Below are 15,147 nucleotides of genomic sequence, written 5' to 3'. Positions count from 1 at the left end.
TCCTTCCAGTCCTACATTTCTATTTATCCCAAGGTTTTATAAGATATTCAGGCCTGCTGGATTTTAAAAAAGTTTATCCCTAGTAGATACTGTTTAACATCCTCCTTAGTTACCAACGGCCAGCAGAGTGGTTCACCCTCTTCCCGTATTATGAATACACATCCTACTTCTATCCAAAACTAGAAAAGTTTATTGAACACCTCTACCTTATTTGCATCATTATAAACTGTATTAACGTCTCCATTTGTCATGGGAAAACACCTTTGTTAGGATTTGTTTGTTTGTTTTTGCTGACAATATACTTTAAAAAATTCTCATTATTGTTCTTATCCCTGCCAAACATATATTTTTCCCTGATAGCTTTAGCTTCCCTTATCAATTTTCTACATTTCATAACTTCTAATGTATTTGGATTGCTATTGAATTCCCCTCTCTCCATTTTTTGTACATTGTCTTTTTTTAATTTCTAATTGCTGGCTGCACTGCTCCATTGCACCAGGACGGGCTTTTGGCTAAAGTTATAGGACAGTGGAATACGTAACTCCCTAATGCTACTTTGTAATTTTCATCCTTCATTGGCTTTCGATGACACATTGAGCTCCAGCTGATTGGTGGGGACAGTGCCTGCTCAGGACGTGTGGAAGTAAGACATGGAGACACCTGGGCTACAATCTGTAATGCACACTTTGATCTCAAAGCTGCCAGTGTTATCTGTAATGGACTACAGTGTGGAACAGCTCTATCTATCCCAGGAGGGTCTCATTTCAGAGAAGGACATAGACCAATCTGGAAGGAGGAATTCCAGTGTGTAGGGAATGAGTCACACCTCATGTACTGTCCCAGGATATCACATGGGAATCAGACGTGCTCACATGCAAATAATGCTAGCACCATATGCTCACCTAAGAATATGGCACAATGTCTCTAAAATCCCAGTGATGTGTATTCTAGAGTAGGGTGCAGCAATAAAATGATCTCACTCTGTAGGGAGCTGGGATAATACAGCTGCTAGCAGCTTCTAGTAAAACCTAAACAATGCAATATAATGGGAATAGGTTCAATCCCCACAACTTTCCTTTTCTTTAATATATGGTATAAAATATCTTAAATGCTCCCTCTCTAAACCCCTTCTCCCTTCTCCCCAGGGCTCACAGGGTTCCGGCTGGTGAACGGCAGCACAGCGTGCTCAGGGAGGGTGGAGATCCAGGTTCTTGGTGCCTGGGGAACCCTCTGTGACTCACGCTGGGATTTACCGGATGCCAACGTTCTCTGTCGTCAGCTCGACTGCAGATTCGCTGAATCAGCCCCAGGAGGAGGGTATTTTGGGAAGGGAACTGGCTCTGTCTGGACAGACACATTTCACTGCAAAGGGACTGAAACCCATTTGGGCCATTGCTCTGTTACTGCCCTGGGGGCCTCTCCGTGCTCACACAACAACGATGCCGGTGTGATTTGCTCAGGTAAGTGCAAGAGAGATGCTGGATTAAGGACACCTGCCCCTCAGTGTGTGGTGCTGTCCCAGGACACAGCAAGGGGAGGGGGGGGGGTAGTTAGATCCTAAAGCACAGAAAATAACAGTAAATGTATTAAAGATAACATTTAAGTCAATAATATCATCACAAAAGAATAGCTGTGACTGGGGAAAGCCCTGGATTCTCCAGTAAAAACATCAGCAACTCTGTCCTGACACTGGGCAGCGGAGCAGGGGCAGCACTTTGTCCTTCGGGTTACATCAATGTCACCGATTCACTGTCCCCAGCCTTCTCCAATAGTAATTAGAGGGGGAGCTGGTAGTGACTCCCAATATGGAGCTTGCTTCACACTTTCTATGATAAAATATTCTCGGCACCTTCTTGAGAAGCTCTCGCACCTTCCTTGATGGCTGGAGCCTTTGCAATTTGGGAAGGGGTCAGTGCTGGGGCCAGGGAGCTGCCTTCTCTTCATGCAGTGAGATTCCTTCCAGGTTTGGCTGAATTATAAACTGCTGAAAATCACCATTTCTCTTCTCTCTCATGAATCCCTGAGGTTATTTCTGGTAGCACAGAACAGAGAAAGTAGTGCTTTCACTCACTTAGATTTTTTTTTTAAACCTTTTTCACACTTTTCCAATTGAAAAAACTCAAAAGATTCCCCCCCCACACCCCGCTATCTTACTTTTTTCTAACTTTTTACAGTGGAAGAAAAGATGAAAACATAGAAAGGAGGAGGAAGTTGCAAACCTGTAAATCCAAAAACTGGAAAGGAAAATTGAAAGTTTCATTTTCCAAAAGTTTAAATGAATCAACATTTTAGTTAGAGTCGAAACAAAAATTTTCATTCCATTTCCACATCCCAGTATCTCAGATCTGTTTAAAGATAGAAATATTGCATTCAAAATACTTCACAGGAAAAAATTTGGGTTCTTGACCCACTCTAATAGTTACCTTTTATAAAAAATACAATAAAAACAAATAAATAGCATTATTTAGTATAATTAGGCAAAGGCACAAGAATTAGAATATACCAGACTTAAGGTTCCTGTGTAATGTTAATTCAGCCCCCCACCCTCCCTTCCTTCTACATATACATGATACAGTCTAATTGTATGCCCACATCCTATTATTCTCACCTACCCCCAGCTCCTGCCTCCTTCAGTACACTGGGAGGATGGTGCTCAGGGGAGGGAGGAGCTGTTGAATATTTCTTTTTATCGTCATCATTCAACATGTGATCCAGGGCCTTATTCACTCTACAGACCATACAAACACTGCACTGAATACAGAATTATTAATTTCCTCATGGTCTTTTCTATGGTGCTTGTCACCGTAGTATAGAATGCACCATGAACAGTAATGAATTTATCTTCATAACACCCCAGGAGATAGCAGACTCTTATGATGCCCATTTCAAAAGTGATTTAGGCACTTAGGAGCCCAAGAATAACATTTTCAAAAGTGCCTACGTGACTTAGGGACTTAAATCCCATTTTCTCCAGTAACGTAGGAGCCCAAGAACCATGCAAACGTCTCCCTCTTGCTGCCTACGTCACTTCTGAAAATGGCACTTAGGCTCCTACATCATTTAGCTGCTTTTGAAAATTTTATATAGAATGGTTAAAGCCAAAACTCCAAACTTGGGCTGATTGGGCAGCAACCTGAGACCCTCAGGGCCTGATTCTCCAGAGTACTCACCATTTCTGCAGAGCTTTCTGTGTTCAAAGTACTGTCCAGACATTAATAAACCCTCACCAAACTCCAGGGAAGCAGGTGGTAAGTATTATTATTAGCTCCATTTTACAAATGGTGAAACTGAGAGAGAAAAGCAAAGTGACTTGCCCAAGGCCACGCAGTGAGTCAGGAATGGAGACGGGATAAAAGAAAGTGTTTTGACTCGCAGCCCTGTGCTCGTTCCACCCAGCCATGCTGCCTGACTGCAGAAGAGCTGAGCAGCCACATCTTGTCTTGACCCTAGCGGCAGTTGCGAGTGCTCAGTACTTCTGCAAATCAGACCCTATAAAAACTGGCTTAAGAGACCTGCTCAGCATCACCTGTGAAATCTGCAGCAGAGGCAGGAACAGAACTGAGCTCTACTGATTTTCTGTCACTGCTCTTAACAAGATCATCCTAGTTCTTCCTGCGCTCCCCTGCTCATTCTCTACAGGCCTTCCTGTTTCTAAAGTGAACGAGGCAGGGGTCGTACAGGCAACAGCCTGACGCTGCACAACCCCCATTTATCCATCCTGGGCACTGAAAGTGGCCAGGGCCCTGTGGGAAAAATAATTCACTAGAAAACTTAATTTTAATGGCCAGCCAATCTGGTTCCCTTGTGGCTAAATGGAGCTCATCTTATGGGTCTATAGATCCGCAGAATTTTAAGACTCAACGAGTCCATTGTGATCATCTGCTTCTCCCTTCACCAAAGGGACCCCTCCTACTTAATGAAATTTGAGCTCCCCTCTCTGCCCCATCTTCAGATTCATGTACAGAGTCTCCACAGGGCTTCTTGACTCACTGGAACTAGGTCCTTACAGGGAAACCTACTGCAGAAGCCCTGGATTTCAACCTTCTTCCTAATATTGGACACGTAGCTTCCAGGACTGTCTCCCACAGAGCCCAGAGTCACTGGTGCCATTACACACCATGACTGAGCCTATAGGGCTGCCCAGCGCTCTCAACAGACGTCTACTCTCCTCTTTATAGCTGATATTTTATACCTTGGGGACAATTCACCTGGCAGTTTTCCTGCTTCTCACAGAGGCTGATACCTGCATTTCTTACTGAATTCCCTCCAGCCCTGCCCTGCTTCTCCTAACTAGCTACCCAGCCCATACCCTGGTTCTTGGCGGGAACTCCTCAGCACATGAAAATGCTGATTTCTCCCAACAGTTGTTGGAAGCAGAATCCCTTCTAAGGAAAAACACCTGGTCCCTTCCATATGAGCTCCATCTGCCATGATCCCATCTGGCCTTCCTGAGGGGCTGTGCTATCCAGTTATAGCCACGAGCCTCCTCAGAAAAACTCAGATCTATTCTGTACCCTCAACTACACTAGTGGCATAGCCAGGAGAGGAAATCGTGGTGCGACCCAGCTTTTGGCGGGTGGGCAATGATGGGAGGGGCAGAAGGAGGGGTGCAGCAGGAATCCAGTGCCCTGGGGAGGGGGCAAAAGGGAGGGGGGCTCTCCTCCCTCCACCTCTTCCAGCCGGCTCTTACTGCTCAGCAGGCACCCAAAGCGGAGGCTGCCCGGAGCACACAGGTTGCAGGGTGTGCCGAGGGTAATCAGATAGCAAGTGTGAAAAATTGGACAGGCAGTGGGAGGTAATAGGTGCCTATATAAGAAAAAGCCCCAAATATCAGGACTGTCCCTATAAAATCGGGACACCTGGTCACTAAGGCACACCCTTTGGGTGAAGCAGGGTCCCGCTGGGACTTGAGCTCCACCCACCCTTCTTGACCCTGGCTCGGTGTCCTTCAGCCCAGCCACATTCCTTTCCTGCCGAATCCGGAAGCTGCTGCCCCAGTCTCCAGCCCCAGCACCAGCCCCGCCCAGACCTGCCCCCACATGGCACGCCCCCACCCTCCCTGTGGGGCTAGTGCTGCAGCCAGAGACCAGGGAAGCAGTGCATGGCACCGGCAGGAGAGAGATGCGGCCAGGCTGATGGATGCCGAGCCAGGATTGGGATTCCCAGCCTGTAGATTCGGGGGGCTCCGGCCCTGATTTGGGTGGGCCTGGATGCTAACTGGGTGGGCCACAGCCCACCCATGGCTACACCCCTGCACTACACTAGCTGCATGCAGGCATTCTCCTGGTCCAGTCTTAGGGTGAACTCATGGCTCCGTTGAAGTCAACTGAGGTTTTACCATTGCCTTCACTGGGGCTAAGATTTCATGCTTAGTCTTGAAATGTTATTTGGCTACCAAGATCAATGAGCTGTTTGCATCAGTGCACCCACACTACACTCGTCAGGTTGCCATACTAGTACATACTGTACCTGACACAGCCAGTGGGTGTGCCCTGCACTGAGTCTGCTGTTGTCTTTTAACATTGTCAGTCTCTCCTGGCTGCACCTGGGTCTGAACTCGGTGAGTAATTCCTAACTTACCACCTTGCTGTAGGACTCACTGATTCTGAGACACTCTCAAACACTGAGATACACATCCCAAGGAACTCACAATATTCACCAACAGAGCATGTCCCTTTCCCCGCCCCACACACAACCTGCTTCTTGTGGTATGAATTGATCAGCTGGAATCTCACGTTGGACTCAGAGATGACACCACACTTCAGGGGACAGCTCCAGTCAGAACCACCAGTGCTGGGAACTAATACTAGGAGCTCCTGCACTGGACCCAGGTGAACCAAGAAAGTTGCCACCTACTGAACAGATATCAGAGGGAACTAAGGGAATTTACCAATAATAACCTGTTCCTGACCATCATGAATCCTGCTCCTCCTTTGGCCAAACTCCCTCAAGGCAAACTTGCCTAAATCATTTATGACCCACCTGCTAAGTGCTTGTGCAGACACAGTTCACTGGCTTCCAGGCATTTAAGCCTGGATAAAGTGACTACAAACCTGAGCAGCCATTCCACCACCACACACAGAGACTATTTTCCCAATCAGTAATCTGCAGGAAATCCCTCGCTCACTCATTTAGAGAGTCCATTGGCAAGCCCTTGTGTCAAGCTCAGAGTTCAACAATCCTTACAGCACCTTCCAATTATAGAGTCAAAAGAATAAGTGTCTTCTGACAGAGGTGGTTCCCTTTAACACTGTGACACACTCTGATCACTGGCTTATATCTTCTTATTGAGAAACAGTCCATAATTTCATGCACACTCTGTATTATTTCCAGTGTATAACAGAGTGTGTTCTTCAGTGTGTTTCCCATCTCTCCTGAGCCCAAGTTGCTCTGAATCACTCAGACTGCTGAATGGAGAGAGCCAGTGTGATGGGAGAGTTGAGATTTCCCTCCGTGGTGTGTGGGGCAGAGTGCTGGATGACCAGTGGGACCTGAACGATGCCAGTGTGGTGTGCAGGCAGCTCCAGTGTGGAGTCGCTGAGAAAGCTTGTAACCCCCCTAAGTCTGAGCGAGGAACAGGCCCTGTGGGGCTGAGAAGGGTCCAGTGTGCAGGAAATTAGACTTGTCTGACTCACTGTGACAACTCCACAGCCCAGGCAGGAATTGCTGAGGTCATCAGTGTCCTTTGTCCGGGTGATTCATTTCCAGTGGCAGGTCAGACTATGCCGGGAGAGTGCACTGATGGCACATCCACGTCCCAGTTGTTTGCAAACAACATCGGAGTCTGACAGATCCCAGGAATCATCTCAGACTGTCCCCAAGCTGCCGCTGTAGTAAAGGTCTCAGCACAGCGACCTGCCCTTGGGGCCATCCTGGGGGCTCAAACCGGTTCTGTGTCATATTTTTGAAAAGGAACCCCTATGTATTGAACCTGGCCTTGGTTACTGCCAGCTCGACCTGGCAGAAGGGTGACACATAAAACCTCTCCCCTCCCCCCTGCTACCCATGTGAAGAGAATGTGGAGGTTTATCCCTGAAACACTCAAAATCCAGGAAAGGGTTGAGACTAAACCCTGCCCTGAGCTCCCATCACCGGGGGAACTGCTAAAACTTTTGGAACTATAGGAAAAGATTCTATTCTTCCTTGTGCTGTGTCATAGGAAGATATTATTCCTACTAAATGTTAGGAAGAAGAAATTAAAAATAAAACGTATAATGGGTCTTTAGCTGTAATGTTAACAACTGAGTAACAATAAATGACTCCATAATATGATATTCCTGTGCTGTGTAGGGTTGAGGTATATTTTTGGCTGAGTTCTCTATGCTATGCTAGATCTACAGGGTATCAGAGATTTTGAAATTTTCTACTATTGGTTGGTCCAAAATGTGAGAAGTAACAGAGCAGAGGGGGGAGTGCTCTTGGCTAAATCTAATTCTGGCCAAGCTGGGAGAATCTGCCCATTCCTCCATCACCCTATGAGGGTGGCGAAGGGGCTACATAAATGTCCTAGCCTCTGTACCTCTGTGGTTGGGTGTCTGGGTCTGGATTTTAGCATGAGTGTAACATTTTCAAAAGTGTCTCAGCAACTTAGGACCAACCTGACATTTCCTTTTCCATTTTCTCTCGTATCTGCATTTTTAGAGGGAAAGAAAAGATGTGGCATTGAAACAACTGGAAATGAGATACTGAGAACACTTCACAGTCACACAGGGGGCTCCTCATTGGCCAGTGACATGATTAGTAATAATTACAGTCCAGTAATAACAATCATTACAGGAGTTGTTCTGGATTTTGTTCATTTCTAATTAGGGTCACAGGCACACGATGCCCTCTGGGTTCAAGCCCTTTTGTCTCAGGGGTTTTGTCTTTCAGGACTGAGCTGGCTGATTCTTACCTGAACAGGTCACTCCAGCATCCTCTCCATGACTGCAGTCACTCTCACCGAATCCCTCGTTCCCACAGTCCCAGAGAACAGACTCGGTACCATCACAGGAAACTTCATCCAGCCAAATTTGTCCAGATCCTCGTCCAAAATGAGCATTATGATGGGCACTGACAGCAGCTCCACATCCCAACTGCTTACAAACAACCCCAGCATCTGCCATGTCCCAGCGATCACTACACACCGTCCCCCACCAGTCCTGGAGTTTAACCTCCACTCTCCCGGCACAGGGGCTGCCTCCATCCGCCAGCCTCAGCTCACCAGGACCTTCAAAGAGAGACACAGAGCAGGGTCAGAGCAGCACGAAGCCCCCTTCCCAGCATTATCACAGCAGAGTCCACGCCCGGAAGCGGGGATCCGTGCCCACAACCAGAAGAATGGGACATGCCCAGAGCTGCCTCATGGTGTCACCTTCTCACATCTCAGGGCCTCATGCTCGGGGCTGTCAGTGCTGCAGCTCTCACCATTTTATCCACACTCTGGCGATTTGGGGTGTTTTTACCTGTCTCATGAGAACACGATGAAAGGCGCCAACTCACTGAGTTTCCCTGATTCCAAATGGCGCCATCTCCTGTCACTGTCACTGGGGCTGAAGCCAGTGCAAAGCCACCATCTCCCTACAGTCTGTCGGCATGTGGGAGTGAGGACCCCCTGAGTAAAGCTGGCTGCCACTTCCCCCTGGGAACACGGCTGTCTCTGTGTGATTGCGGGGGCTGGACAGGACCCAGGGATCGTGACGGGCAGCAGAGACCAGTGAAAGGAGGATGGGGAGAGTGAGGGGAGCAGGGCACTGCAGGGACAGGAGGCAGATTCAAGGGTTGCAAGGGAATGGGGTAAAGACGATGAGCTGGCCAGAGTGAGGGGTGGGGAGGGGGTTCTGGAGCAAGGGGGGAGAAAGGGTGGGGAAGAGAGAGAGTCTGTAGCAGGCGGCAGGAGGGACAGAGGGGAGGAGGGTCTGGTAAGGGCTGTCGGAAGGATCAGGAATGAGAAGGTGGGTCTGGAGTGGGGGGCGGGAAGGAGGTTGGAAAGCGGGGGCAGGAGGGAGAAGTGGGGAGGGGAGAGGTGTCTGCAGTGGGGGCTAACAGGGAAGCAGGAGAGAGCGTTGGAGGGGAGGAGAGGGGATAGGGATCTGAAATTGGGGCAAGCGGGAGGAGTAGAGATAGAGCACAGGGTGGTCTGGAGGGAAAGCAGAGAGCATAGGGCTGGAGGGGGTTATTGAGCAGGGGGCAGGAGGGAGGGGAGGAGAAGGAGGTCTGAATGCAGAGGTGGAGAGAGGAGGGGGTCTGGAGTGGGGCACAGCAGTGAGAAGTGAGGAGGGGGTTTAAGAATCGGGGCAGCAGGGAGAGAGGGGAAGGGAGAAAGAGCAGAGAGGAGGGCAGAAGGAGGCATGGGGAGAAGAGGGACTCTAAAAAGTGGGAAAGGGGGAGGTATGGGTGGGGAAGGGTGATCACGTGTAGGGGGAGGAGTGAGGGGGACTTTTCAGCCTGCGATTCTCACCCCACGCTGGCAGAGGAGAAGAGGGGCATTCTAAAGTCCAAAGATGGATGGAAAAATGAGACTGGATGGTTTTTTTAACCTCACAATTTTTGTTCTGTGGTGCTTGGCATTACAGCCTTGTGCTCCCTAACGGAGCTTCCTCTCCCCACCTGCCCCACACATTTCTCTCTTCCGCTGGTCTCCTCCCGCCCTCCTCCCTTGGGCTCTTCCCCCTCCTCTTCTCCCCTTTCTACCTGGCCTCTCTGCCCTGCATGTACAGGCTGCTCCTTCCCTAGATGAGGAGCAGACTCTGCCCCCACTCCCTGCAAGCTGCTTTTCTCCCAGTAGCTCTGAGTTCCACCCCCTGCCCCCAGTTGTCTCTAGGGCTGTTTGCATTTCTGGGAGTTGTGGAGAGGCAAAGCTGGCTGCTGGGAACGAGGCAGTTCACAGGGACTGTGAGGTGGGGCAACTGCCTGCCACACAGTCCTCAGATATTGCCTGGGAGAACTGGCCCCCACGTAGGGTTTGAAGACCCAGGACTGTCCCTGAGACTCAGAGCAAGTCCCGGCATCATTACTATGCCTAGGAGCTACGGCTACATGCAGAGTTCCACTGTGAGCCCTGGAACAGGCTGGTTGCAGCAGTGGATGGCTGAGCTGGGGACACCATGTGTAAGGAGCCTCCATGGAGCTGAGAGAACAGTGCAGTTCACACCAGTACGTGGCAGACCATCCTGCTCCTTCAATGCCAAGCAAATACAAAATTGTCACTTTGCTGCAGTCCATCGGGAAGGTTATTAGGTGCTGCTCTATTCATTCTAGTCCCAAAGGAAACCCCTTGGGCCTGGTCTGCACTAGGACAAAAGAGGCTTTTTTCAATCGAGTTAACTCAGTGACGTTCACTTGTGGTAGAACCTAAGGCTAAGTGCACACAGAGTTCTGTTTCCCTGAATACAGTTGAACCTAAAAACAGCCAGCAGTTTCAATGCTCAGAAATCCCCAGCCTGCACCTCCAGCGAGCTCCAACAGGCTTTGGTTCTTTGCTTCCTTCTCGGATCCCGGTCACAACTCCTTCTACTGGCTTCTCCCTCCAACAGACATAGTCCAACACCAATATCCTGGCCCCTGCACTGGCAACAAGGGAAAGTCCTGGCTAGCTCTGCCCTGACCATGTGGCCAGTGCCTTGGGCAATAGCCCCCACTGTCTGCAGATGTTTTTACTACATAAAGGATTTTGATGGTTCTGTCTGTTGAGCCTAATAGAGTGTGCTTGGCCCAGGCATTGGCTTTCATGAGGTCTGTGATTCGCATTTGATGCAAGACCCTGTGATGGCAGCCATTAGCACCACCTTTCAGGAGAACAATCACATTTATATACTGCACCTATCATATGCTTGCACCACTTCTGTCACCCAACCTGGAATAATGACCCCACCCAGCACTCTGAACATTGACAAGTTCAGATCTGGGTCTGGGAGTAAAACCCACAGCTTTAGTCCATCCCTGATATTTTCTCATTTGTTTGCCTGGAGCCCACATAAATGTTTTCCCACACAATTTAAAGTGTTCAATGGTTGTGAAACGCTATTGTGACGTATTCCCCGGGGGGTGCCACCTGGAACTGGGATACCACTGAACCCCCTGATACACCGGCCTGGGCTCCCTTTCACACTGTACTGCTATGACAAACAACAAAGCCCTCCAGCCTGCACTTTCACCAGCATTCACACAGGTTAGGACACACCCAGCTGCAGTTACACACAGGCTCTCTGGGTCTGTAGCTGTTATGTTAACTACTGAGTCACAAAAAATGACCCCATAATATGATATTCCTGTGCTGTGTAGGGTTGAGGTATATTTTTGGCTGAGCTCTCTATGCTATGCTAGATCTACAGGTCTGAGATATTTTGAAATTTTCTATTACTGGTTGGTCCAAAATGTGAGAAGTAACAGAGCAGAGGGGGGAGTGCTCTCGACTAAATCTAGTTCTGGCCAAGCTGGGAGAATCTGCCCATTCCTCCTTCACTCTATGAGGGTGGCAAAGGGGCTACATACATGCCCCAGCCTCTGTACCTCTGCCGTTGGGTGTCTGGGTCTGCATTTTAGCATGAGTGTTACATTTTCAAAAGTGTCTCAGTGACTTAGGACCAACCTGACATTTTCCTTTTCCATTTTCTTTCGTATCTGCATTTTTAGAGGGAAAGGAAAGATGTGGCATTGAAACAACTGGAAATGAGGTAATGAAAACCCTTCACATTCACACAGGGGGCTCCTCATTGGCCAGTGAGATGATTAGTAATATTTACAGTCCAGTAATAACAATCATTACAGGAGTTGTTCTGGTTTTTGTTCATTTCTCATTACGGTGACAGGCACATGATGCCTTCTGGGTTCAAGCCCTTTTGTCTCAGGGCATTTGCCTTTCAGGATTGAGCTGGCTGATTCTTACCTGAACAGGTCACTCCAGCATCCTCTCCATGCCCGCAGTCATTCTTACCCCATCCCTCGTTCCCACAGTGCCAGAGAGCAGACTTGGTACCATCACAGGCAACGTTTTTTAGCCAAATTGGTCCAGATCCTCGTCCAAAATGTGCATTTCCAGGAGCACTGACAGCAGCTCCACATCCCAACTGCTTACAGACAACCCCAGCATCTGCCATGTCCCAGCCGGCATCACACACCGTCCCCCATTGATCCTGGTGTTTAACTTCCACTCTCCCAGCACAGGGGCTGCCTCCATCTGCCAGCCTCAGCAAGTTGACACCTTCAAAGAGACACAGAGCAGGGTCAGAGCGAGCAGGTACCCCCTTCCTCAGCGTTATCACAGCAGAGTCGGCGCCTGCCAGCAGGGGATCCGCACCCAGAGCCAGGAGAATGGGACATGCCCAGAGCTGCCTCATGGCGCCACCTGATCCCGTCTCAGGGCCTCACAGTCGAGGCTGTCAGTGCTGCAGCTCTCCCCATTTTATCCCCACTCTGGCGGTTTGGGGTGTTTTTACCTGTCTCGTGAGAACACGATGAAAGGCGCCAACTCACCGAGTTTTTCTTATTCTAAATGGCGCCATCTCCTGTCACTGTCAGTGGGGCTGAAGACAGTGAGATGCTGCCACCTCCCTATAGTCTGTCGGCATGTGGGAGTGAGGATCCCCTGAGTAAAGCTGGCTGCTACTTCCCACTAAAGCCCACTGGGAACACGGCTGTCTCTGTGTGGCTGTGGGGACTGGACTCGACTCAGGGACCGTGATGGGCAGCAGAGACCCAGTGAAAGGAGGCTGGGGAGTATGAGGGGAGCAGGGCATGGTGGGGACAGGAAGCAGATTCAAGGTTAGCAAGGGAATGGGGTAAAGATGATGAGTTGGCCGGAGGGAAGGGTGGAGAGGGGGTTCTGGAGCAAGGGGAGGAAAGAGGGTGGGGAAGAGAGAGAGAGTCTGTAGCAGGGGGCAGGAGGGACAGAGGGGAGGAGGGTCTGGAAAGGACGGTAGGAAGGGGCAGGAGTGAGAAGGTGGTTCTGGAGTGGGGGGCGGGATGGAGGTCGGAAAGTGGGGTCAGGAGGGAGAAATGGGGAGGGGAGGGGTGTCTGCATTGGGAGTTAGCAGGGAAGCAGGAAAGAGAGTCAGAAGGGAGGAGAGGGGGACAGGGATCTGAAATTGGGGCAGGCTGGAGGAGTGGGGATGGAGCACAGGGTGGTCTGGAGGGAGAGAGGGAGCATGGGGCTGGAGGGGGTTATTGAGCAGGGGGCAGGAGGGAGGGGAGGAGAATGGGGTTTAGAGAAGGGGGTCTGAATGGAGAGGTGGAGAGAGGAGGGGTCTGGAGTGGGGGACAGGAGTGAGAAGTGAGATGGGGGTGAGGAATTGGGCAGGAGGAAGAGAGGGGAAGGGAGAGGGAGCAGAGAGGGGGGTAGAAGGAGGCATGGGGAGAAAAAGGGGCTCTCAAATGTGGGGAAGGGGGAGGTAGGGGTGGGGAAGGGTGATCAAGTGTAGGGGGAGGAATGAGGGGGCCTGAAGCAGGGCAGAAAGAGGACGAGGAGGGGAGGGGTGTGGCGCAGAGGATTGGAGTGAGTGGAGGTAGCCTGGAGCAGGGGCACATGCGGGAGTATTGGGGAGGAGTCAGGATGGAGTGTGGGGGGATCTGGTGCTGGTGGACAGGAGGTAGAGGAGGGGTTCTGGAGCAGGGGGACATGAGGAAGTATTGGGGAGGGGAACAGAGTCTGGAGTAGGCAGGGGATGCGGTCAGGAGTGGGAGGGGGCAGGAGCGAAGGAGACACGGGCAGGAGAGGGTAAGGGTCTCTAGAATGGGGGCAGTGCTTCCCAGTTTCAGGCAGAGAAGTTGCGGGGGTGGAGTGGGGGAAGCCTGGGAAGTGTTGATATTTGCAAATGGCTAAATCATTCCCCTCGTGTTATGGTGACACAGTAGTTGGTGTGAGTGGTTGATGTCAGAGTGAAGGTCTCCACTATCTCTGTCTGTAACTCACCCCTGACCAGTAACAGAAGTTCTGTGTGCGAGTGTGAACCATGCTGTATGAATTAACTCAGTGGCTGTCAAGCTATTTCCCAGCCAGCCCTTCCTCTGTCAGAGGAACTGAAGCAGGAGGGGAGAGCGAAGGCAGTGTGGGGCAATGAACGGCAGTTCCCGGTCTCAGGGGTGAGGGGAGGGTAAGCGCAGTCTCCAGCTGAGCAGCCAGGGGGAGTTGTGCAGTTTGGGTGCACAAAAGGGTGACTTTTCAGCCTGAAATTCTCACCCCACGCTGGCAGAGGAGTAGAGGGGAGTTCTGAAGTCCAAAGATGGATGGAAAAATGAGACTGGATGGTTTTTTTAACCTCACAATTTTTGTTCTGTGGTGCTTGGCATTACAGCCTTGTGCTCCCTAACGGAGCTTCCTCTCCCCACCTGCCCCACACATTTCTCTCTTCCGCTGGTCTCCTCCCGCCCTCCTCCCTTGGGCTCTTCCCCCTCCTCTTCTCCCCTTTCTACCTGGCCTCTCTGCCCTGCATGTACAGGCTGCTCCTTCCCCAGATGAGGAGCAGACTCTGCCCCCACTCCCTGCAAGCTGCTTTTCTCCCAGTAGCTCTGAGTTCCACCCCCTGTCCCCAGTTGTCTCTAGGGCTGTTTGCATTTCCGGGGGTTGTGGAGAAGCAAAGCTGGCTGCTCTGAGCGAGGCAGTTCACAGGGACTGTGAGGTGGGGCAACTGCCTGCCACACAGTCCTCAGATATTGCCTGGGAGAACTGGCCCCCAGGACAGGGTGTGAAGACCCAGGACTGTCCCTGAGACTCGGAGCAAGTCCCGGCATCATTACTATGCCTAGGAGTTACGGCTACATGCAGAGATCCACTGTGAGCCCTGGAACAGGCTGGTTGCAGCTGTGGATGGCTGAGCTGGGGACACCATGTGTAAGGAGCCTCCATGGAGCTGAGAGAACAGTGCAGTTCACACCAGTACGTGGCCAGACCATCCTGGCAGACCTTTCCTGCCAAACACTGGGATCATTTTCATCCTCTTAATACCAGCCAAACAGGTTCCAGTCATTGCATTATTTAAATCATATCTGGGTCCCACAATCGATTTTAATCCTATTGTTAATCAGTTTTGGAATCTCTGGGCCAGATTCACTCCCTGCTTTGCGCCAGCTCATGCTGCTGTAACACAGGGCATAGCCCCCGCTACTAGTGTTACGTCTGCCTGGAGCTGGGACACAGCTTGGCAAAGAGCCTTCAACTCTCACTGTGCTGGA

At 50.5% G+C, this 15,147-nt stretch overlaps 1 protein-coding gene across 1 annotated transcript in view; it reads right to left on the bottom strand.

Annotated features, from left to right (window-relative positions):
- The window catches only part of LOC144269822 (scavenger receptor cysteine-rich type 1 protein M130-like), a 547,202-nt gene that overhangs the window by 530,757 nt on the left and 1,298 nt on the right, over positions 1-15,147 (bottom strand). Inside the window, 3 exon segments of the mRNA XM_077825767.1 lie at positions 7,895-8,198; positions 10,445-10,464; positions 11,867-12,181. Of these exon segments, the coding sequence (XP_077681893.1) occupies positions 7,895-8,198; positions 10,445-10,464; positions 11,867-12,181 (639 nt within the window).

This window comes from Eretmochelys imbricata, chromosome 1 (assembly GCF_965152235.1).
Source record: "Eretmochelys imbricata isolate rEreImb1 chromosome 1, rEreImb1.hap1, whole genome shotgun sequence".
Classification (NCBI taxonomy): domain Eukaryota; kingdom Metazoa; phylum Chordata; order Testudines; family Cheloniidae; genus Eretmochelys; species Eretmochelys imbricata.
The sequence above is the reverse complement of the archived record's forward strand: the minus strand, read 5'-3'. Positions and strand labels throughout refer to the sequence as shown.